The 22,823-nt window shown below is 36.5% G+C and overlaps 1 protein-coding gene across 2 annotated transcripts in view; it reads right to left on the reverse strand.

Annotated features, from left to right (window-relative positions):
* Positions 1 to 22,823, reverse strand: part of ADAMTS6 (ADAM metallopeptidase with thrombospondin type 1 motif 6) — a 157,239-nt gene that overhangs the window by 16,719 nt on the left and 117,697 nt on the right. For both annotated transcript variants that reach the window (XM_087759851.1, XM_087759850.1), the window contains 5 exons: positions 22,404 to 22,484; positions 17,461 to 17,624; positions 15,618 to 15,756; positions 4,770 to 4,899; positions 1,028 to 1,232 (listed from right to left, as the gene is read on the reverse strand). In XM_087759851.1, coding sequence (XP_087615977.1) covers positions 1,028 to 1,232; positions 4,770 to 4,899; positions 15,618 to 15,756; positions 17,461 to 17,624; positions 22,404 to 22,484 — 719 coding nt within the window. The remainder of the gene's footprint in view (positions 1 to 1,027; positions 1,233 to 4,769; positions 4,900 to 15,617; positions 15,757 to 17,460; positions 17,625 to 22,403; positions 22,485 to 22,823) is intronic.

Below are 22,823 nucleotides of genomic sequence, written 5' to 3' on the forward strand. Positions count from 1 at the left end.
GGAAGAAGGGCTGTTTCAGATAACAAAAGCAAACAAGTATAAACTGGCATGGAACTAGAACATCAGAATACTTCTTGCAATTCAAAGACTGAAGTTCAGGAATAGTTTTCCAAGCAGCAGTGGAACAAACCCCCGAATTAACTAATTTTAAAATATAGTTTAATCAATTTATGAAAGCAATTATATGATACGGCTGCATTTGACAGCCAGGACACGGACACGGAAACTCAAGTAATCCTAACTTGTAAGTACTCCAAAGGGTACTTTGAGATAAAAAGTGGGGTGAGATTGGAGTCCAGGATAGGAAGGATCTGTAAAAGTATACAGACATTTTTGCACTCTGATTTGCATGTTATGCAGTTCCATTCAAATGTATCTGCCTTTCCTTTCAGCTGCACTGGTTCACATTCTTCAAATTTAATACTTGAATCAGTGTAAGGCATAATATAAGCTTGGCTTATACTATAACACATATCATCATACTTAACAAAAGATGTTCTTTCTTTAATAAAGAGAATACCAACTTTGAGGTCTGCCTCTTGAGGCATGTTGCTAAGAAAGGTGTCGCTTTACATCAGCATGGTTACTTCAGAAAAAAAAAAGCAGTTTATTCTGGCTTCTGAAACTGTAAACCCATCATCTCTACTATCCAGCTATTTGCTTGTTCAAAACAATGGAAATGGAAATTGCTTTTTTCTTTAAGACAATTATCTCCTACCAAATGGCTATTTTAGTGTGTTTTTTTTTCATTGGGGTTTTTTTACTACTTTACTATTCTACTTTGTATTTTATTATTTTTCTACTATGATTAACAAAAATAGGTCATAATTTTTTGACAAAACAACAGAACTGACAACACAGAAGGAAAGAAAAAAGAAAAAACTGCTTCCATACTAAATCTATGAGGTTTTAAATTTCTTATTAATCCTTTACTTAGCAAGCAATGATAGAAAATGTAGCAATATTCAGCAGTCAGAGTTCTTGGCTCCACTATGACCAATGAGCTAACACAGCAAAATTTCCTTACTTCTGACCAGTCCAAAGCAACCCACTGTGGGGGACAGGACTGATTGTTACAGGGCTCTTTTTCAATAGGCCGGTGTGTTAAACAGTTGGTATTGTCCAGTGTCTCCTCCTCAGAAGGTCCAATCTTTCTGATACAGAGAACTGTTCGTGAACGCATTCCTCCATCACAGGTCTTACTGCATTCTGACCAATCTCCTATAAACCATCTGGACAGAAGAAGTTAGGAGATTCAGTTAATGCATTTCAGAAACAGAGCAGATAATTGCACAAACCCAGAATCCAAATAGTTTAAATTACTAAACCTATATCATTATTAACAAAACACGTATTCACAGTGAAATAAAGTAGAAACTTATGGGTCTTTTTACTGACCATTTTAATTTATGCCTCACTGCAATCATATCTTCCAATAATAATACTAGTCAGTATTTTTCTAGAGCAGCAATTTCCAGCCTAGGCTATAGTAGTTAAAAAGGAGTGTTGAGCCTGACAAAACTGCAGCTATTTAAGTAGATTTGTACTGGACTTGCCTGAAATTATTTTGCTGAAAGTGGTTTGCAACTGGAAATGTTTGGGAACCACTGCTGTAGGTTACAGCACAAGTTAAAAGCCAAGACGGTTGCCTCTCTAGTATCATTACAATAAAATAATTTGATCTCAAAAACAGGATTTCTGAGAGTTAATTCTCATTTGATTATGAAACATTTCTAAACTTTTTTATAAAAGGCTATACTGAAATGCAAAATATTCTTATTTACTAGAGTAAGTAAAGCTAACACTAGTAAAATAAAAATTCATCACATAGAAAAGACGTCAACAAATGTTTTAAAAAATTTAAAGCACTGCATGATAGCTGCTAAAGGGAACTTCTGAGTGTTTGCGTGCACATGGTAAAAGTCAGGAACTGTACAGTATATTTAGATTACTTTGTGTTGCCACAGAGATTAAAGCACCTGTTAATATAGCTGTAATGTTGGTTTTTTTTCCCCTACTGATGAATGGTTAGTGCAGCTCAATTCACTGGAAATACCTCTTCACATTGTTGAGCACATTTGGTCTTCAATATTTCATATGTTGATAAGATACACTCGCCTGAACCATCCTTGCAAAGGATGAAGGTGAAGTCTAGTATGCTATCGCATGTTGCCAACATGCCAAAAATGCCAGGCATGTCAGTCACTGTGGATGTTCCTGGAGGTATGCTCGGAGCAGCCTCGTAAGATTTGTCGTTTTCTGAAGCCTATGTCAAAAAAAATGTGCCGCTATCCTGTCTTGTGTTACAGAATGTGTAATATATTCTAATATGAACCTAGATCAATGTATAGATGCAAACAAACATGCCATGTTCTGTCATTAATTTCCCAGCAAAAGAGAATTAATTTACAATCCTTCGCCACCAAACTTATGCTTTTACCACAATAAGGAGAATTAGAAGCTCTTCAAAGCTTTGGAGAGGCTGAAGTGCTAATTTTTAGTTGGTACTATGACTTGCTCAAGTGCATTCTCAGGTACCTTTTATGTTTATACTGTATAACAAGGCAGTACTATTCATAATTCATAGAACTATGAGAGTTACCTGTATCATTTCTTGAAATTTGGAACTTTAAGAGTTACTTATTGTAATAACAAACAAAATATTGTGAACAAACACAGTCTTCGCTGCTGCTTAGGGACATCAACTATAATGTAACTGGCATTCACTTAGAAAGAGTAACATTTTCATAACTTTTGGTATACACCACAAGGAAAGGGGAATTGTGTTAATTAAAAAGGGAAATATTTGGCCACTCTCTGTAAAGAGTAAGTCTTACTGGGTGATAAATCTTTCAGCCAAAAGGGTCAAATTTCCTTGGGTAACTATCTGTTATTTGAACGGCCTTCTTCTAGACTACTTAAAGGATCAGGAATCAAGAACCCTCCCTTAGGAGTCTGGCATTTTGTATTCACCCTATGGGGAACATCAGAAGGGAGGCAGATGTCGGCTGAACTGCTCTGACATATTCAAGCAGATGTTACTTAATATACACTGCCCACTTTCCGAATCTCGATGACTTAAGTTTCACCATGTTCATCAACGTCCCTGCTGTACTGCATGGAAAATCGAGAAGTGCCCCGCTTTGTGGGTTGGGTTTTTTTCTTGTTTTTGTTTTTTAAATAATGGCAGTGCAAAACCCCAAAATTAACCAGTTTGGAATAACTATGTTAACACTACTTTTTAAAGTGCTAATTTGTTCATAGGTAAGCCACACAAAGGAAGGGATAGGGATGTGTTTGGTAGAAAGGAACTGACCAAACATGACCGCTTCCCAACTTCTGCTCTCAGGTACATGGTGTGAGAGTTTAGTTAGTGCACTTATAGCTATGCTAAACTGTTATCCAAACAGAATCCAAGTGCGTATCCTTTCAGGGTAAACATATATTTACATATAGACTGTGGGGACAATGATTTAGACCTACTTTAGACCTGTTTGTGAGACAGCGCATTCACATTCAAACACATTCAAGGTGAGAGCAGTGTAATGGCTTCATTTCTGTTTATGTCAAATGAGTATGGTACATGACACAGGGGGAGTAAGTGTAGAAGACACTGCTCTGCCATTCTGCAACCAGTCACCACAACAGGGAAGCAGTTGATACTCTAGGAAGAAACTGGCTTCATGAAGACCTGTTGGGATTTTAATGCATTATAGTCTTGTCTCATTCCTCCCAGTGTCCTTCAGGCTACAATTTTACAGTTTCTAAGAGACATTTACAAGAGACCACAGTATTTCTTTATATCTACATTTAATCAGCATTAATGATTTTCATGCCCAATTAGAACACAGCTACAGATTATCACCAAACTTAAACTAACCAGAGCTTGTGAATCAATAAACCGTTGTATCTCTTCCATTTTTCCACAAGTTTTATTTGTCTCAAAACATAAGGAGCTGTTGTGCATATGCTGAAATTATTTTCTAGTGCAAAATATCATAACTGTTTCTAAACATCTTTTGTAGTAAGATTAAGCTATGTTGTAGGTCCTTGCCAGATTCCATTTTTAAACAAATGAGCTGCTGTGGTTTTAATTATCTTTTCAAGATACAGCATACAGCTATCTTTAAAAATAAAACTAAATAGACATAACCAAGTAGGCATCTAATCCTAAAGGCACACAGCATTACTGTACAGCACTGAGTATCCTAGAGAGAAAGTTGTTTGACAAAACTATTATTGGTAAATGGTTTGGCCTACTAAGCAGTTTCTGTGTTTGCCATTTCTCATGTGAACACTTCAATCCACATTTTAATATACTTAAAAATACGGCAAACATTTAACATATGTAATATAAATATCTAGGGCAAAGTTAGTCTCACCTCAAGATTCTTCTGTCATTGTTGCCTTAAGAATGGTCCCCAGTTCTACTCTGAGCACTATTCACCATATCCGCCACTTACACCCCAAGAAACTGCTTTGCTAGTATCTTTTCACTTACAATGTCTGAGCTGCTTTGTGTAGTTTAAACACCACTGTTCCTCAGTCAAATCAGGCCTCCTCTAGGTCAAAGTATGTATTTTCCACAACTGATTTCAGAGGAGCAAGAAACAATCACCAAAAACCAAACCCAAATATCCTGTCTGGTAAGACAGGACCCTAATACTAGATCAGAATTTTATACACATTTGGTCAACGACTTATTATAGATTACAGAGACTTTTCTATCTAAGCAAAACACATGTCCATCTTAGTGATTAATTACTTACTCAGGTGGGCAAGGCTCAGTGTTGCAGGCTCTTTGGTTTTCTGGAGGCTTACTGTCAGGGTCACAGTAATTGTTTTGTACAATGGAGTTGTCATCCAGCCTTTTACACACCACCTCTTGTTTCTGCACACCTTGGGATGAAATGAAATACCATTAATTAATCATTCTTGCTCTTCTACTTGTTGAGTAGAAGTGTATTTCAACTATTGATTATTAATCCTTCCATCCCACTTTAATTGGCTGAATGCTGCAGGGGTGTGAATTCCAGTTGACTAAGTGCTCCCTGACCACAATGAATCTTTCATTTTCCTTTAATTTTAGGCCACCCCTCTGAGAGAGGATTTAAAATTGCTGTTGTCTTCTAAAACAAAGGGAATATATTTACAGATTTACTAACAGATTGTTTTTATTTGTTTATTGCACAAAATCCATTTTCTGTCTACCCTCCTCTCCTAGTAAAAGACAGTTAAATTTCCAAAGAAAACATCACCAAATAGAATGTGGTCACACTTCAATGCAGAATTATTGTTTATGTGCTTTTGTTTAAAATAAACCAGCAATACTGGGAAACAGTGTTGCATTTTTATACATGTCGTCCTATAAATATTTTCTTCATTAAAATAATAGAAGTATTATTCATTCTGAAAGATGCAGTTTGTCTCTGTGAACGCTCATTTTGTCTGGCACTCCCAGCTCCTCTTTCACTGTTAACCACCAACAGGGCAGTTTAGAATTGATTATTATTCCCAAAACATAATGATGTGTCACTGCCAAGGCAACATTATAAGGTAGCGTATTAAGCAGATTCTCTGATTTTTAAAAAACAGGATCTGAAGAAAGGCATTAAAGAACCATTGGTATGACAACAGTGCAGCTCAGAGTATTGTTGTGAAGAGCAGTACACATGGCCTCCTCCTCTCTTTTTAGAACAAGCTGTATGTTTGCTAGCATAAAAAGACTGTGGACCTGCAATTCATATGCAGTTCTTATTGAACATGAGTAGCCATAACACTGAAATAATAGGATTATTTGTATGATAAAAAATTGCAAAAAGCCTCGAACTTCTCTTAAAAACAGAAGCAATTATTGAACTTTTTCCAAACTGTGAAATGCATACAATTAAATAGGGATTAAAACATCCTGGCTTCAAATATCTGCCAACTTTACTTTACAGCCCTCTCTTCATTTTAAGACAAGCTTTTTATAGGAGGTAGACATGCAGTAATAAAATTAATTATATAAATATGTTTTTCAGACACTAAACATCCCACCAAAAACATGGGATGTCTCTCACCAAATATTTGTAGTCCTTTTGTTCATTTTAAACAAACTAAACAACTTACCTTGCAATTGCTTCTTTTGTTATTCATTATGGACTAGAATCAAATCTCCTACTTTGGTTCCTAAAATGCGACCTATACAGAATTCACGTATTTAATTGTAACAGTGAGTCAAGCCTAGCCTTGAGATGCCTGAAGTCTGGCCCACGAAGCGTCCTGCTTGGCTATGAACAGAAGTCCCCCAGTCTTCACACAAAGGCATGTGAAACGTCTTCATGATATTACGTGCAAAGGACATGGGGAAAATTGTATCCCCCTTTTTCTTGAGTCCTGAGGATGGCATGCACTCCCCCATGAGGCTGCAGATGCAGGAGTAGGTATGATCCCTTCTCACCCTGAGGGGATTCCTAATTCCCATGAGCACACCGTAACTTCTGTGACTTAGTGGTTAATTTAGCTAAGGTGGCAACACTGTAGTTTCTAATCTGTAGATTATTTCTACTTTTTATTCAGTTACAGTCTGATGTAAAATGTCTAAACCATCTTGAGAGCAAGGATGAAAATCCATACCTGCCTGTGCTAGATGAATGTCTTATTTTCTGGTTACAGATTAAACCCCTTTCTTGTCTTCCTGCCATGGGCCCCATGAATCTTGCATCCTTGGCTGCACTGTGGCCCAGAATGCTTATTAAAAAATCTCCCCTTTCCCTACCCTCTTAGACTCCTCAGCTTTTTATGGCACATAGTGAAAGAGTACTCTTCTGGAGATGCATTCCCAGCTGAAATCTCTTCACTCTGCAACAGGGATTTGCTATTTAACAGATAACTGTCATGGCATCCTGCAAAATATGGGTATTATCCCTCATGTAAAAGTAGAGCCTTGTTAATTGAAATACTCTTAGGAAAACCCAGCAGTCTGGGTCCTAAGCACATAAAAATGTTCCATGTGCCCTCAAATCTCATGTTCAGGTTCCTGACAAGCAGGAGAGGAGTTAGATTCATCACTCAACATACTGTTTCTTACAGGATGTCTGTTTAGCAGGTGAGAACTTTTTATCAACCCTCAAAATCACCTGCCTCCTTGCCTCACTTCAAAATCATTAACCATGTTGAGACCAAAGATGCCTAATGCTGGAGTCTTCACTCTACTACAGTACCTAAATCCAGAGTCCAGAGCTTTGCTGCTGGGATATCTCTTTTTTGATTACAGCTACACATAACCTTCAAAAAGTAGGCTTTTTGAATCAGGTTGTAAATCATTTCACACATGTCTGACATCTCAGGTTACCCATAAACATCACAATTATTTTGAAACAAGCTTTATTTATGAAAAAGATACTGATTAATATGAGACATATGTCTTACAGGTGAGCCAGGTAAACCAGTCAGCTTCTTCCATTTGCTCTTCTTTCTACATGTATCTGGATGCCACATTAGACTACAGCAGGTACCACTAAACTGTGCAGAAGGCTCCTAGACTGTTTCCCAAGTGTATCCTACACACATAAATCTACATGAGCAAGGTGAAAAGAAAATACCATTTTTGAACAGTATTTAACCTGCATTTTTTTGCTAATTTTCAATTTATGTGCTTTACATGTTGGGAAAAAATCATTTTGCTAGATAGCTAGGTCCAGATGGAATTGAAAAACAAGTCAAGTCATTATCGTGGGGGACCCTCAAGGGCCTGAAGTACATGCCTCCACAGCTGTTGGTTGATTTTGTTAACATACAGATATTCTCTTTCAGATATTCATCCATCACGTATCAAAGATTTGAAGACCTTCACATAAAGATATTCCATTTATAGTGTTCTCAGCACCTAATATTTCAATTACATGAAATGATATAAAGCTGAAATCAAGTGAGATCTTGCACTATAAGGGCAATTAAATAACCTTGGAGCACAGGAACTTGGAATATACAACTAGAAGCAACACCCTTCTATTGCTGGGAACCGCTCTATGTAACCCCTTTCATAAATTGATCAAGCTCCACTTTAAGCCCAGGTACATTTTTCTTCTCTGAACTTCACACCTGTGACTACTATAAGAATTACTATTTCCATTCTAGATGCATTAATTGCCAATTCAATTTTTTAAAGTCAAAACAGTCTTTCAGTTTAAGTAACTTTATTGTGTTAACCAAGTCAACTCTTGCAGTCTCTGTGATGTTAGATACACCATTCCTTTAGTCAACCTCACAACCCTCTGTGCATCTGCTGACACCTGAGTTTATTACAGCCACGGTACAAATTGCGCAGTACTCCAGAGCGATTGTACTAGTGCCTTATCCAGTGTCATTAATACTTTTAAATAAACACATCCTAAAATCAAATCTGCCTTTATCATGAGTACCACATATCCCAGTCTTCTGCATATGTCTCCTAGCGCTGCACCATCAGCAAATTTCATCAGAGCTTTCTACCTTTTATACTGCCATCAGAACAACAAAAACTGAAGCCTCATGAGTCATCTGAAAGGTCTTTAAGAAGCCCATTAGGCTCACTGCCTTTTGGTCCAGTAATTTACATTTTAAGCATGCCTCTTGTCCACTAATCTTTTCTAATTCTTTTTTAGGTATAGTTAGGTATAGACAGAAGCCTTAAGAAAGTCTAGATCAATGAATCTACTACATTTCCTTGGTCTAGAAAATTTGTTATATATTAAAATATATATTTTGCCCCATTTGGCACTTATTTCTAGATCTTTATACTTCTCTTCAAAATTTCAAATCAGTTAGTAGTTCAATGTTGTTACATATTTTATATACACACACACACAGAGTGAGGGATTATTGTCTTCAATTCTCTACTCCTTTAGTACTATTTTAGTAGAGAAAAGACATATCAATTGCAACATGAAAGAGAGACAAAAATGTTTACCAGATTAGGCTCTCCTTTATAATCTCTTCCTTTGGTTCTTGACAAGTAAGTGGAAGACCTAAATATCTGAGAAGCTGTGACAAGATGATTCACTTTAAATTCTGTAATCTATGCAAACACTGCCAACAGATGAGAATAATTAAAATCAGATCTGACAACCTGAGTAGGAGTATTTCTTTTGCAATTTTCTACTCAAACTTCACCACGATGAGAAATAATATTTAAAAGGTCTAGCCAAACAGCACTGCTAGTAACACGGCACTGCTGGCTGACAGAATTTATGTTCAGCCCCAACTGATCAATAATCATTTTTCCTTTCTATCACAAGTTGCCTTCATTCTCTTGGTGGCTGATAAAATAGGCTGAATGTTGCCTTCATAGTGATATTTCCCTCAAATATAATTGCTTAAAAATAATAATTTATACACATTTTAGAATTAAGCATTTTAATGATGCATACTGTTCTTGCAAATATATTTATGGGATAGCACATATTAATGTTATGTTTTCACTTAATTTCCTACTGGCATGAGACACATTTCCTTCTAGGCTTTGGCTAAAAATTGGCAGCCTCAGTAAATTAATTTCTGAGAACCTATGTAATAAGAAAGTATTCTGAAGTACTATGAACACAAAGTATCATTGTGCTCAGTTTAAAAAAAAAAATGAAGTCAGACGTATTATTTATTGAACTTTGGTCAGGTAGCATATCACCCATAGGAGAGTATTCACCACCATTCACTCACACAGTGAAGAATCTTTAATCCATGCCAGGAGATACATTAATTCAGTTTAAAATGTTCTCCAGCATCTTGCCACACAGTATGTAAATTTTACATCATTGTTGTCTAATTACAGTGTTATTTAAAATAAAATCTCAGAAACAAAATTCAGATTCTAACTTTAAGACAAGAAAAAGAAATGGAAAAACTAGAAGTGCAGTTTTTACCCAGACAACAGCTACAACTTGCTTAAGTCCTGTGGGCCTTGAAAAAAACATTTTAAATTACCAACTCTTCTCTGAGTATATGGTTTCTCTTAAAATAATCTAAAAAGAACAGCTAAATAAGTTCATTTAAACTCTTGGGGGAATAATTACAAGCAGTTACACAGAAACACTCTGCTTTCAAATCTACAGATTTATAGTTTATAATAAAAGACATAAGATGTCCTCATGACTGGTCAGTGCAATTCTAATAGAAAACAAAACTCCAGTGGTTTAGTGACCATAATCTCCAGAGAACTGAGATGTTTTGCATATTTCAATTAATAAAGAGTCTGCATGGCTTTCAGCAGCCAAATTTTAAATTACATGGAGCACATTTTATTCTTAAATTAAAACTGCAGGCATGTAAATGCTATACCTATTTTTATAAGCAATCCCAAAAATTGTGGTTTGTGATTGCAACAGTTAATTATAAAGATGCCAGCACCAATACATAGTGAATCCTGCATCACTAAAACTAGTGCATGCTGGTTAACCCAGACATACTTTCTGAGCTCACTCATCAGATCACAAGATGTTCATCACAGAGCCAAACTTACATTTTTCTTGATGAGGACAAGTATGTTTTATTTGTCTAAAGACAGTTTCATAATTCATCTGAGGGCATGAAAGAAAAACATAGTAGGCACCACTCTACAAGAGTGATGAGCAGCAAAGAAAACTGGACGGCAATCAATTTGCTTATAATAGTATAGTGACTGACTATTTCATTAAAAGCCATGAATATCTAAAACATTTAACTCATCTGGAGATGAACCCTAATAGAATGAATGAAATCAAAACCAATGCTTAGGATACCTGGTAAATTCCAGTTAATAAATGCTGTCATTTGTTGCCATTTATTGCTAGAATTTATTAAGCATGGAAGAAATTAAAAAAGGAGGGTATGCACTTATTGGAGTTTATTTTTAAATGTATACAAAACTAAAAACACACAGAAGGATTTCTTTTCCTTTGTTGGATTTTTTTTAAACAATACCACCAGCAGGTCATTTTGTTATTAAGAATACTTAGGGAGCTGGACAAAGTTATACACTTGTCCTCAGAAAGCTACAAGATAACATATAGGGAAAGACAGGCATGAGAGTAAATAAACTACAATTCTGTGATCTGTAAGTGATATATATCACCCTTTCCTATTCTAGCACTTTCTTCTTCTCTTTCCAGCCCTCATTTTATTATTTTATGTCCTATTTCTACATATTCTAGTTTTCCCTTTCTCAGACTTTCTCATTAAATAGTAATCAGGTCCTTAAAGAAAATCTTCTGTTGTTGTCATCATTTTTTTCTGAATTCCAGTGAACTGTTCATCTATCCATTCCTTCTGAATTCCCTGTGTTCTCTCCTCTCCCACTCTCCTCTGTATAGATAAACGTGCACTGTACATTCTGGTATTCTCTGGCATTGTTTTCCTGTAGTCTTGTCCAAGTCTGGCACCAGCTATAAAGACCTATATGAGATAGTAACAAACTTTTCCTTCTAAAAACTCTTGACTCAGAGCAGAACAGTTATCAGTGAACTTTCAGGAAAAAAGGGAATTAATGTGGAGAATATATGTAGCTCATTTTTACATAATGTTCCCAAAGAGGAAGAACTAGCTTAGATACTATAAATTTGTACTTTAAAGAAAAGTTTTTCAATATAGAAAATACTGGTTCTAGTGTACAAAAAGAAAAGCTGCAATTCTGGGTTTCTAAGCCTAAGAACAGATACTAAGAGATATTAAAAATGAATGAAATTATATTCTCATCCTACGTATGAGTACACAAATCCAGGAAAATAGAAGAGTTGTCTGTTACTAGGCAAGCTTTTTTAACTACCTGGTAAATCTGAAGAACCTATTTTTAGAAAAACTTAAGAAAACACCAGAATAAACCTCAGGCTTTGGAGACTTGACTTCTAGTTGGTTCACTGTACAGAACATGATGCTCACTGGCAGAGAAACTATGGAATACTTCATTTTCTCCTTTAACATGAATGATACTACTAAATACACAGTTTACAATCTCTCATGAAAGAAAAACTTCCTTGTGCTTTTTAGGGGGAATCTAAACATGTAACTGTTTCACAAACTTAATTTATCTCCTAGACCAGTCTATGAAGAATACAGGGGGAGAGGAGGTATAATGTCTGCTGTGGAAAGAGTCCATTGATTTCAGGTGCCTGGCTGAGTTTAAGACTACTTTGCTTTACACATGCTTCATGCAATGATGAAATTCATTGCATGCTTCAGAGGTCAGACATTGCAGAGAGGTATCCATATAATGATGAACCGATAATGAGCAAGTAAGACTGTAACGTATGCCTTGAGTTGCTCAGTATCACATGAGAACCACACAAGGGAGGGAGGAATGGAATCCAGAGCTCTGGCACCGCACTGAGCTGTCATAAGCAGGAAATCCTCTTCCTCCTTCCTACCATTCCATTTACCATGCTCTTCTTATTCTGCAGAACTGAGACAGGCCCTAGAACAGAGGTCCTGTTTGAAAAGTTAAAGTGCTTTTATTGTTCAGATGTGACTCATCAGCACAGCAGAGATTAACATAATGTAGAAGTCCAGTGGAAAAGACAGCATGTTACCATCTAATTAAAGATTGTAGGTTGCTCCTAGCTTGCTCTTAGCTTGCTCCTTGGCTCCTGACTGCTCTAGTTATCCTCCAGGACAAGGTGTACAAGCAGCTCTAGGAACAGCTGAATGGAGTGGATTGCTCTCAAAATACTATGAAGAAGAGACTGCACAAAGATCAGACACTTCTACAATATACAATACTCCAAAACTTTTTGAACTTTGCACTGCCAAAATGCTGCTCTACCCTTTGTGCTCTACTTCATGACATTCAATGCATATCCTCAAGTTCACAATACAGAAACATCGCTTTGGTGGGCTGTAATACAGTTCTCACTTTTTATTTTTTAGAATCTTTGAATTAAAAAACATACATCAAGTAATAACTATGTTTTAAGAGTCACAGACTTGGTCAAATGGTATGTAATGCAGATATAGTCAGTGTGATTTAGAGAGAACTAGACTGAAGTAGTGTGGAGTGGACATGAGCTAGCCTGTGACACAGCCTCAGAGAATGGTCCCTGCTCAACTGGTCCCTGTTTCACAGAACAGCCACAACTACAGAAAACAATTTAAGATTTCATAGTCATCCTTAATTCTGTCATTTCCTGGCTTCTAAATACTTGCAAATTTGATGTCCTTTTAAGACAGCTTTTTAAGTGTTACATACACCTACACAAAAAGACATAACATTAAAATACAGACATGTTCAGAGATGGACAGAAGTTAACTGTGTTGATTAGAATTTAGATTTGCCTACAGCTTTGATATAAAGCCTATGCTTTCTGCCTATATGGCTCTACGTCATCTAGAGCTTTTCTGGATCAAGATGGAATATCACATGAGCAAACCTTGATCAGGCCATGCACTACAGGTGAGTTACAATAAGATCCAGGAAAATGTTGATGCCTTTAACTTGTTCACAGTCTGTCTCAAAGTCACTATATGATTTTTTTTAACCTCATGAATAAAAAATAATTTCCATACTAATATTCCTCACACATGTTTATTGTCATTTTTTTACTTTCAGTAAGAAATTCTTTAATTTTTTAATATTTTATTATCATTTGATGTAGAGCAAAATGTCTTTTATAAAGACAAAGCTCAAGTAAATAGAACTTCAGTAATGCACTTCACAATGAATCCTACAGAAATAAACAAAGCCATGCAGTGGTTTCATTTCTAAGTTTTCTCAACAATTCATACTTATATTAGCCAAATTTTCCAGTTATGGTCTCTGTCTCTACAACCTTTGTCTCCCTTTTCTTTTTCCCTTACTCAGCTCCTTTTAGAATTGTGTCTTCTTTTGGCATATGGCGAAAGGCATTTCATAAACTGGGGGGAATAGCAGGTACTCATATGGAGAAAACAGATACAGCTTTTAACATGAATTACAGCTACAATTAAATATTTATTCCCGGAGCACAGAGCTCAGTGAAAATAAGTGACCATAGCATATCCTCATACTAAGCTGAAAGAAAGGGAAGTGCCTGCTTTAACCACCATAAGCTACCAAAGAAAACTTCCCCCCCACAAAAAAGTTTCAAATGAAGTATGCAGTTTTCAGGGATTCACAAATCTTCCCTGAAAAGTTAATTAAGTCAAAATGTTTTAATCTAGACAAGTGCCTAATCCTTCAGAGCCAAGTATTTTTTCCATGGTATACTATTCAACCTGTGAAATGACAATGGCCTGCATGACAGAAGATCCATGGCTAAAATCTTGTCTCTGCCTAAATCAATGGGAGTTTTCCCATGACTTCAAAAAGCTCATTAACTCATTGCTGTCATAAAAATAGGATTTGACAGTACTTCTAAGGTTCTGATACTTGGAACAGTCTTTTGCTATGAGCTAGGCACTTCCCTCTTTATACTTCTTCTTTAAAATGTTCCTTTTCCTACCAGACTCACCATTACTAAAACAGTAGTTAAAAAAGCAATCTGCCACCCAGGAATCCAACAAATGAATGATAAAAATGTTGGAGAAAGTTGGCACCTTCCTCTATTTTGTTTCAAGACATTCTCTATTTAGCAGCACAGAAGAGAATTTGTGCTGTCCTTTGTGTATTATGTATGGCTAAGCAAACAGATGTATTTAAAGAGCAAACAACTAGTAACAGCCACAGCAGGTTCCAGCAGAAAGATGAGTCAAGATGGTTCTAAACATGACTACCTCCAGTAGCCAGAAAAAAAAGAAAATGATAAATATTTGGTCCAAAGGTTCTTTAAAAAAATATGGCATCTTCCTCTTGCTATGGGCAGTGCACAGTGCAGTAGAAAACTGAAATTCGGAGGTGGATTTAAAGCGTTCTCCAATACCTTCTGAAACTGAGGTATGTTGGGGAGATGATTCATTCAGTCTCCAGAGAGAAGAAAGATACTGTTCACACAGCACTTCTACTCACCAGTCCTTGCAGCAGCAATGGTGTTGGCTTTGAAGGAAGCCAACTGTCCTGCTCTCCCAGCCAGAGGTAAAGAATTGCATTGGTGACCACTAGAGGGAGGATTAGGAATACAGTAAATTGTGGGCAAAAGGCACCCATGATGAATCACACGGGACAACCTACAAATTCCCCACCGCTGCCAAAAGGCAAGAATTCTCAGATACTGCTATGGGCTGGGAAGCATAATCCAGTTGTTATAATCTGCTACAGAGAAGCTGCCAGTATGCATCTTAAACTTTGGTGGCTGGAGGACAGGAGGGCTGACTAGAATCATGTGAAGCATACCTACAAACACACAAGGATACATCCCTTTATTTACAGTTGCCTTATTTGCCTTCTGGTTTTTAATCTCCTTACTTAAAGCTTCTGGTCCTTTATCAAGAAAGCTCCTGTGAAAAGCAAACATACCAGCTTCAAGAGAATCTCAGAAGAAGGATCAGCAGAGAGACAGACTGTGCCAAGATACATTGTATTTAACAAAAACATCTGAACATATTAAATGTACTTGAAAACAACAAAATCCATTGTGAAAAAATAAATGTTCTTTCACTAAATTAAGGTTTGAGGCATGTCTGAAAGAAATGTTTTCAATTAGTTACCTAGATAATTATGTAGTAAAGTTTATCTTGCAATTCACTTTACCCTGTAGCTTGACTGCCTGGTGTCTTACCTCCGGCACAAGTGGCAGAGCATTCTGACCAAGGCAGATGATTCCACGCAAAGCCAACTTCATTGTCTCCACTGCCAGTGCGAGAGATGGGAACATTGAATTTATACCTTATACCCAAATTTTGTTCCTGTAGCAGAATCTGTAGTTGAAAACAACTGGTTATACCATTAAAACAGGCAAGCAGAGGGCAACTACAGTGATATTTAATCTAGGTATGTGTTATGTTTTGTGGAAGGGAAAAATTAATAAAGGAAGCCATAGTAGCTCTTTTAGATATTCCCAAAAGTATCTGGACTAACTTTTAAAACATATACAAAGGAAAAGCGTTATTGTCTAAGGTGAGCTTTGCCTTTTTTTCCCCCTTAACACAACTTTATAACTTCTGTCAGATCTTTATTCTTGACATAATTGTTCTAAAAAGCCATTTTTCATAAAATTAATGTGTTAATGGAAATTAAGTTGACAGCTGAATAATTATGTGAGGTCAAAGTTGGTTAAGGACATTACTGCACAAACATGCAGCAGTCCTCACTGAAATCTTGTAAGGAGCTACCCACATAACAGTTATGAACCTAGCTCTGCCCTTGTTTGCACTTCTAGTGACTATAACATAATAACAGTAACAGCAACAGACTGCTGCTGAGGTCATTGTTTTCCCCTAATGCAATAGCCAACAGCATTAGCTTGGTGGAATCACATCTGTGATTCCTATAAAGGTATATCAAAACTCTCGCTGCAGCCGTATCACTGCGGGTGATATAGATCAAAGTGCAACAATCGCTATGAGTTTTTGTCTGTCCTCACTGTTGAACTGCACTTCCACATACCACCTGTCCAACACTAGCCTTTGACTCTCTATGAAACTTTTTCTTTCTATTGCTAATAATATATACCACGTTAGATGCAGCAATCTGACACATCTTAGAGCTAATTCTCATCCTCTTCTACCTTCTGTGATATTTTGAAGAGGCATATCTACCTATCTCCACTGGACAAAGGAGCAGAGAACTTTCAGTAAGAAAGTCAGTGGCACTGACTGAATGAGAAAAGGCACTATAATGGACTCTCTAGCTTATCCACACTTACAGCAGAAAAACCAGGATTCAGGGGTTTGAAAATGCTGCCTAAATTGTGAATATGCAGGCAACAATCATTCTATACACATACATATCCCATCTGGCTCAAGCAATCCCTGAACTGCAAATCTGGCAGCTGACAGAATATACTGGGCAAGTACCACCTTGTTCTTATGCTCCTCCTCAACATAGTAGCACAAGGCTAGGCTTACTATTGCCTGCTGTCAGAGACAGTATCAGGATCCTGGTCACATCTTCTGTTACATTCTCTTATTTTGTACAATCTGTTCAGAGCAATGTATGTCACAGCAACGTACTTTAACATGGGTCACATCACGATACTCTTGCTGTGGTAAGAGTATACTTCACACTCAGGCCAGGCTTAAAACCACTGACACCTACAGAACTGTCAGAAAATGTCATGCTGTATCTCAGCACTTCCATATATCAGCAGTATGTAGACATACAACTTATGCCCCATTTACAACTTCAGCTACCACTATTCTGAACCACATTTAACAGAGATGGAGCATTTTCTGTGAGATTTCCTGGGGCTCTTTTGACTTTATCCCTGTTTCATCATAATGTTTGCCCGTCAGCTTTGAAAGGTAAGAAAGCTGTGTTAAAACATATATGCAAACTTCCAGCTAAGCAAGCCATTTATTCTTTGAAAACACAACCTATTTTGATTTCATTCATGGCCTTGTCTTTTCTCAGAACACAAACATGTATTTCAAATTTCAGAAATATATTAATTATAACTTTACCATGACTATGAGATTTTCTGAAGTAGGGCCTAGTGCTTCCAAAGACTCTGGTTCATCTGTTGGCCTCTTGTAATGGAAAGCTGTTCCAGCAACATCAAACTTTCTTGGCCAGTCAATAGTCCAGGCACCATTAATATAGTAGTCATCCTCTTCAGATTTTAAAGCTTAAAAAAAAATACAAGCCACCTAAAAATTGGAAGCAGCATTTATAATGGAGAAGCCATTGCAAATTAATCTACTAATCTGTCAGAAATATGTGAGCTTCAGCTCAATATCACTATTTTTTCAAGCAATATAAAGCCTTTTCTTTAGCCCAGGTCAAAATATCCCTCATGCAGTTTGACAATTTTGCCTCTATAATAATCTCCAATGTGCAGGTATACTTTGCAGGTTTCAACATGCAGATGCTGTATGGAACAAAACAGAATGCCTCATGCAACTTGCAATATATCTTCAACTTTAAAACCGAGCCCATGTGCAATGTATGCTGTTCTACATAAGATATACATAGGTCTCAAATGTATAATCATTTATCAATTTAATCTTTAGATTAAGAAGTTGAGGCAAGGGATAGGCATCTCAGATAATGTGCAGAGGAAAAAAAAGAGAAGGAACATTGAGTCTGAAGTATGGTGCCAATCAGCTCTTGCTTTGTTGCCTTCGTCCACTGTTTTTTTTTCCTACTTGAAGCATAAATCCAAGATATTTCTGCTACAAACCCACATACTAGCTACTTAATCTGATAAGATATATTACTATTCCTAATTTACAGCCTTAAACCATAAAAGTACTGTAGGTAAAACATAAATTTCTTAGCTAACCAACCAATTAGGCTGGACAAGCACATGTTATTCAGGGATTTATATTTTGCATTTTATCAATAATATTAGATTAAATTTCGTGATATGAAACTGACTTTGTATCTTAAGGTGAATATTCTGTTAATTAGATATTGACTTCTTGACTTAAGGTGAAGATTACCAAGTTATTCAGCATTCATATTTACTTTAAATAAAACATGTTCTTAAAGGCAAAATTATGGTTGGAAATACATGATCAAACAGCCATGTCATTTTTTGTTGAGACAATTGACTTCACTAGATAGGAAACAAACTCACATCACAATCATAAGGAATAAGACAACTTATGATCAAGTTTCATTCTCAACTACATCTGTGTGCACAGACGGTTTACCTTAAACAGTTAGGGAAAATGTCTCAATGATGCTCAAATTTTCTAAAACAGATCAGGGAGCATTCATATGAGCAGGAGATAGTTGGAGAGGCAGTAATGTTCTGTTGGTGACAGCCATATTCAGCAGGGATTAGTAAGCATTTCCATCAGCACCATAAGGTCTGAAAAGGAATGTCCTTCTATAGCATAAATCTTATTCCATTGACTTCCCCAGATTTACTTTGGAAACACTTATGTGCTTTGAGTGAAGAAACTAGCTTTGACACATTCACTTATCTGGAATTCTCAAAGTAGTTCAGATCCCTTATTGTCTGTATAGGTTTTGTAGCACAAGAAGGAGATAGTAAAAAAAGTGAGCACAGGAGAACAAGACAAATTGCAAGCAGTACTGCACTAAAAGAAAGGAACAGTACTTCACTATTTATCTATTTTACGTGGGTAAATGAAATAACTATGTTACAGCTGAACATCAGTATTTTTTTTATCAGTGGTCCTATCTCCATACAGCCTAAATTTCTGTCCATCCTGCTTTTACAAAATTTAGCTTAATTAAAAGAAGGTCGCAGGGTCTCCCACAGCTACCAAGACATATTAAAGTCTCTCTTACTCTGCCATTCAATCCCATTTTCTTGTCAGTATGTCTAGTATCTACTAAGAGCAAATAATGAAGTGAATTCTTTATTTATATTATTTGAAACATATGAACAACAACAAATGAGACATATAAATGAGAACAAGAGAACAAACATTCTCACGTTTACATAATTAATAATTCTGAAATTATATGCTATCACTTGTATGTATGCTATATAAACTTAAACTAATGTATGACCAGAATCAAAGCAGTTCATATTTTACCTGTCTGACTGACTGCCAAATAAAAATGCATCTGCATTCTGTAAATAGATTTACCTAATGTCAGTTTTTACGCATAGGTGAAGGCCACACAATTGTGAATAGCATTCCAATAATGTAATTACATGACAATGATGATGCAGTGGCATAATGCTATTAGCATATCAGACAGACAGAACAAGTTAATGCCCTAACCAAATCATTTATGAGAACTTAAGAATGCAGGAAGCCCACAGAAAATTCACACAAAACACACTGTTGCATAAGGAGAATATAAGGGAAGATGTCACCCTGGATCAAGCCATTTAAGGGAACATAACAGCATTACTAAACACACTTTTTTTCAGCAGCTCTGAAAACAGGCAATTTTGTTATTGCTGAGTTATTTGTTGGACAGATCAGTTTAAAATACTGAATTATTTATGCAGCTGCAGAAATGTGCTTTTGCTGTCACAACAGTAGGAGCGATACTGGTGCAGCAATGATCAGCCAGAGATAGGGGAAGGGAGGACAGGTGATGACTGAGCTAACTGAATTGCCAAATGTCTAACTGCAGCCTAAATTTGAGGCCATGGCTTGCACAAGAACTGGATCTTAGTTTAAGGAACCATGGGATGTTTGTTGCAAGATAGTCTGAAAGCCTGCTAACTGAAACAAACAAAGAAGAAACTTCAAAGCCAGTGTGACAACTACAGAGGAAGGTGATTTTATTTTTTCCTTTTTTCTATACTTCCAAATGGAGAAACTGATTCCTTAGACTGTGGTCACTTATTTGACAGCAGCGAACATAAACCAAAATACAGTACTACATGTAAATGGTTATTTTCAGCTGAATCAGTTCTCTAATCTGGTTCATGGTGTGGCCACACAAACAGCTGTCCTGGAACAACAGAGGGAACTCCATAAAGACAGGGAAGGAGCTGTGAAGTTCACACTGCCACTAAAGAAATATCCATAAAAATATACCCTTGAGGTACATATTTTAACATAATAAACTCATTTTTAACTACCATTGTGCTTGTATAGTTCTTTTAAGGGAACAGACAAATTAGAAGCCTTCCTTTCCCCAGAAACTAGTGATTCTAAAATAGTGATATGGTTCACACTCACAGAACGAAACATCCCATCACACAATGAAATGGCCCCTGCGACTTAGTAAGATTATCTTTCATTAGGATATAATGGCACCTTCGGAAGTTGGAGACACAAGAAACTAGTGAAGAAGAGGAATCCCCCATTTGTGTAGTCAGGTCTTCTGTGGCATGAAGCAAGGCAGTGAGGAGAGAGCCTGAAACTCAGGAAACCCATTGAAATTGTGACAAGCTCATAAAAAAAGTGTTTATGTACCACTTTACATTTTTAGATCTGCAGGCAGATTAAATACCAATGGAGCTGTCTGTATTTTTTTATTTAAGCCAAAAAATTTAGATTTTTCATTCATTTTATAGATGTTGCCAATCTAAATGCTGTTCCAGATCACTTTCCTCTGCTTATAAAATATAAGGAATAACAAACTTAATTGTAGTAGCTAAGAGTTATCTTCTTTGTTCTGGTTTTCAGCTGCCCGTGCAATAGTTCTTACCAGAAACCAACCATGACAGGATGCATTGTATGCCTCTCTCCCACCACCTCTGTTTGAAATGCCAGTATAGGATACATGAGCAACCTTACCCACACTGTATTTTGACATGTGGGAGGGGACATGGGGACTGTGATGCTGAAAGAATAATGAGCACTCTACTGTGGGAGTGGTGGTGGTGTTATTCCTGCAGAATGGAGGGAGATTTATTTTCTGCTGAATTACAGAAGGGTGGGGTCAGGCAGAAAGAAAAGTAGGCATCCAATAGTAAAGGTACCGTTATTATCAATATAATCCATTTAGGAATCAATGCACCTAGGAGGATAATTGCCCTTCTAACTCACACTTACTGGCACCATAATCCTTTCCAACATGTTAGTGTATATATATCAACCACATGGAGTACAGATAGACAAAAGTAGCCTCATCAGCTGCTCTTCAGCCTAAACAGGTAATAGCTTTTGGTTGTGTTAATCTGTTAGTTCACTGTACAACTTATCAGCTCTCTAATCTATTTTTGACTAGAAATGGGTGTTCTTGCACTACTGTGAACTGACTGCTGTGCAAATCAGGGTACGGATACTTTGAGAAATGCATGTTGTCTTGAGTTTGACGAAGCCAGATTTGTACATGGCAATATTAAAAAAACAGAAAGCAAATTTAACATAGTCTTTTAAGAAAGGAATAATAATCTGGGAATTTTAATTTAATTCTGTGCTTTACAACAGGCTTCCTGAATGATGTCAATTAAGCACCTAGTTTTTCTGCACCTCATTTTCCTTATCTATAAAACAGGGATGGCATCTAGTCCCTACAACACAGCAACACAGAAACACTGTGGAATTAATACTTTAAGTTGCCTTAATATAAGGAGGCAGTATTGTTAGCGTTTAAGTAACTATGGCTGTTGATGAATAATCATTCCAAGAATAAAATCATGTTTTAAAACAGTATAATCTCCCAAAATCAGAGACTTCCCAGATGGAAGACACTACCTCAGAGTGGGAGAGTAGATCATTTGAGTGTTCCTCATCCACTTCAGCTCAAGTCTGACACTATAACCATAGTGAAATTTACCTGATTTTGCACTGAATGGACAAGGAGGAATCACATGATGTATTTCATTAGCTCCATTCAGGAGAATACATCCTAACCAACTGCTGCAACTGTCTGACCACAACCTAATACTAACAGGTAACAGTTCCCTCTGCTGCTTCTATTATGTGTATGGTTGGGGTAAACCAGAAAATGTACCTTCAAATCACAACATACACTCTGACTTAGTAACAGTCTGCTATTTAAACCATGCTCTTACCAATGTAGTTCTTTGACATTGCCACTTCTCTTATTTCAATGTGCACAGAACCTCTTGGAATTTGAATCACTTCCATATAGCCTGTAAGACAAATGTAAATTTTATTTGTTCTTGTTCATGTTAATCAATATTAGTCATGAAACTAACCATTAACAAATTATTTACTACTAAAAATTAGTATGAGATATGGGATACAAATGTACTTGAACATTTTCTTTCATGTGATACAAAGGAAAACTCTTTAAATTGGATACAAAAATTCGAAAGTGATAGCAAGAACTTACTATGTAGTCAGGAATTCCTTTTTTTAAGTGCTAATAAAGTCTTTTCAACAGCCTATCACAAGTAATTAACGTATAAAATGACCTTAGGATCACAGGATAATTCAGGTTGGAGAGGACCTCAGACGGTCATTTAGTT

The sequence above is a fragment of the Nipponia nippon genome, unplaced genomic scaffold, assembly GCF_047370975.1.
Source record: "Nipponia nippon isolate SJK-2023a ecotype South Korea unplaced genomic scaffold, ASM4737097v1 scaffold_20, whole genome shotgun sequence".
NCBI lineage: Eukaryota > Metazoa > Chordata > Aves > Pelecaniformes > Threskiornithidae > Nipponia > Nipponia nippon.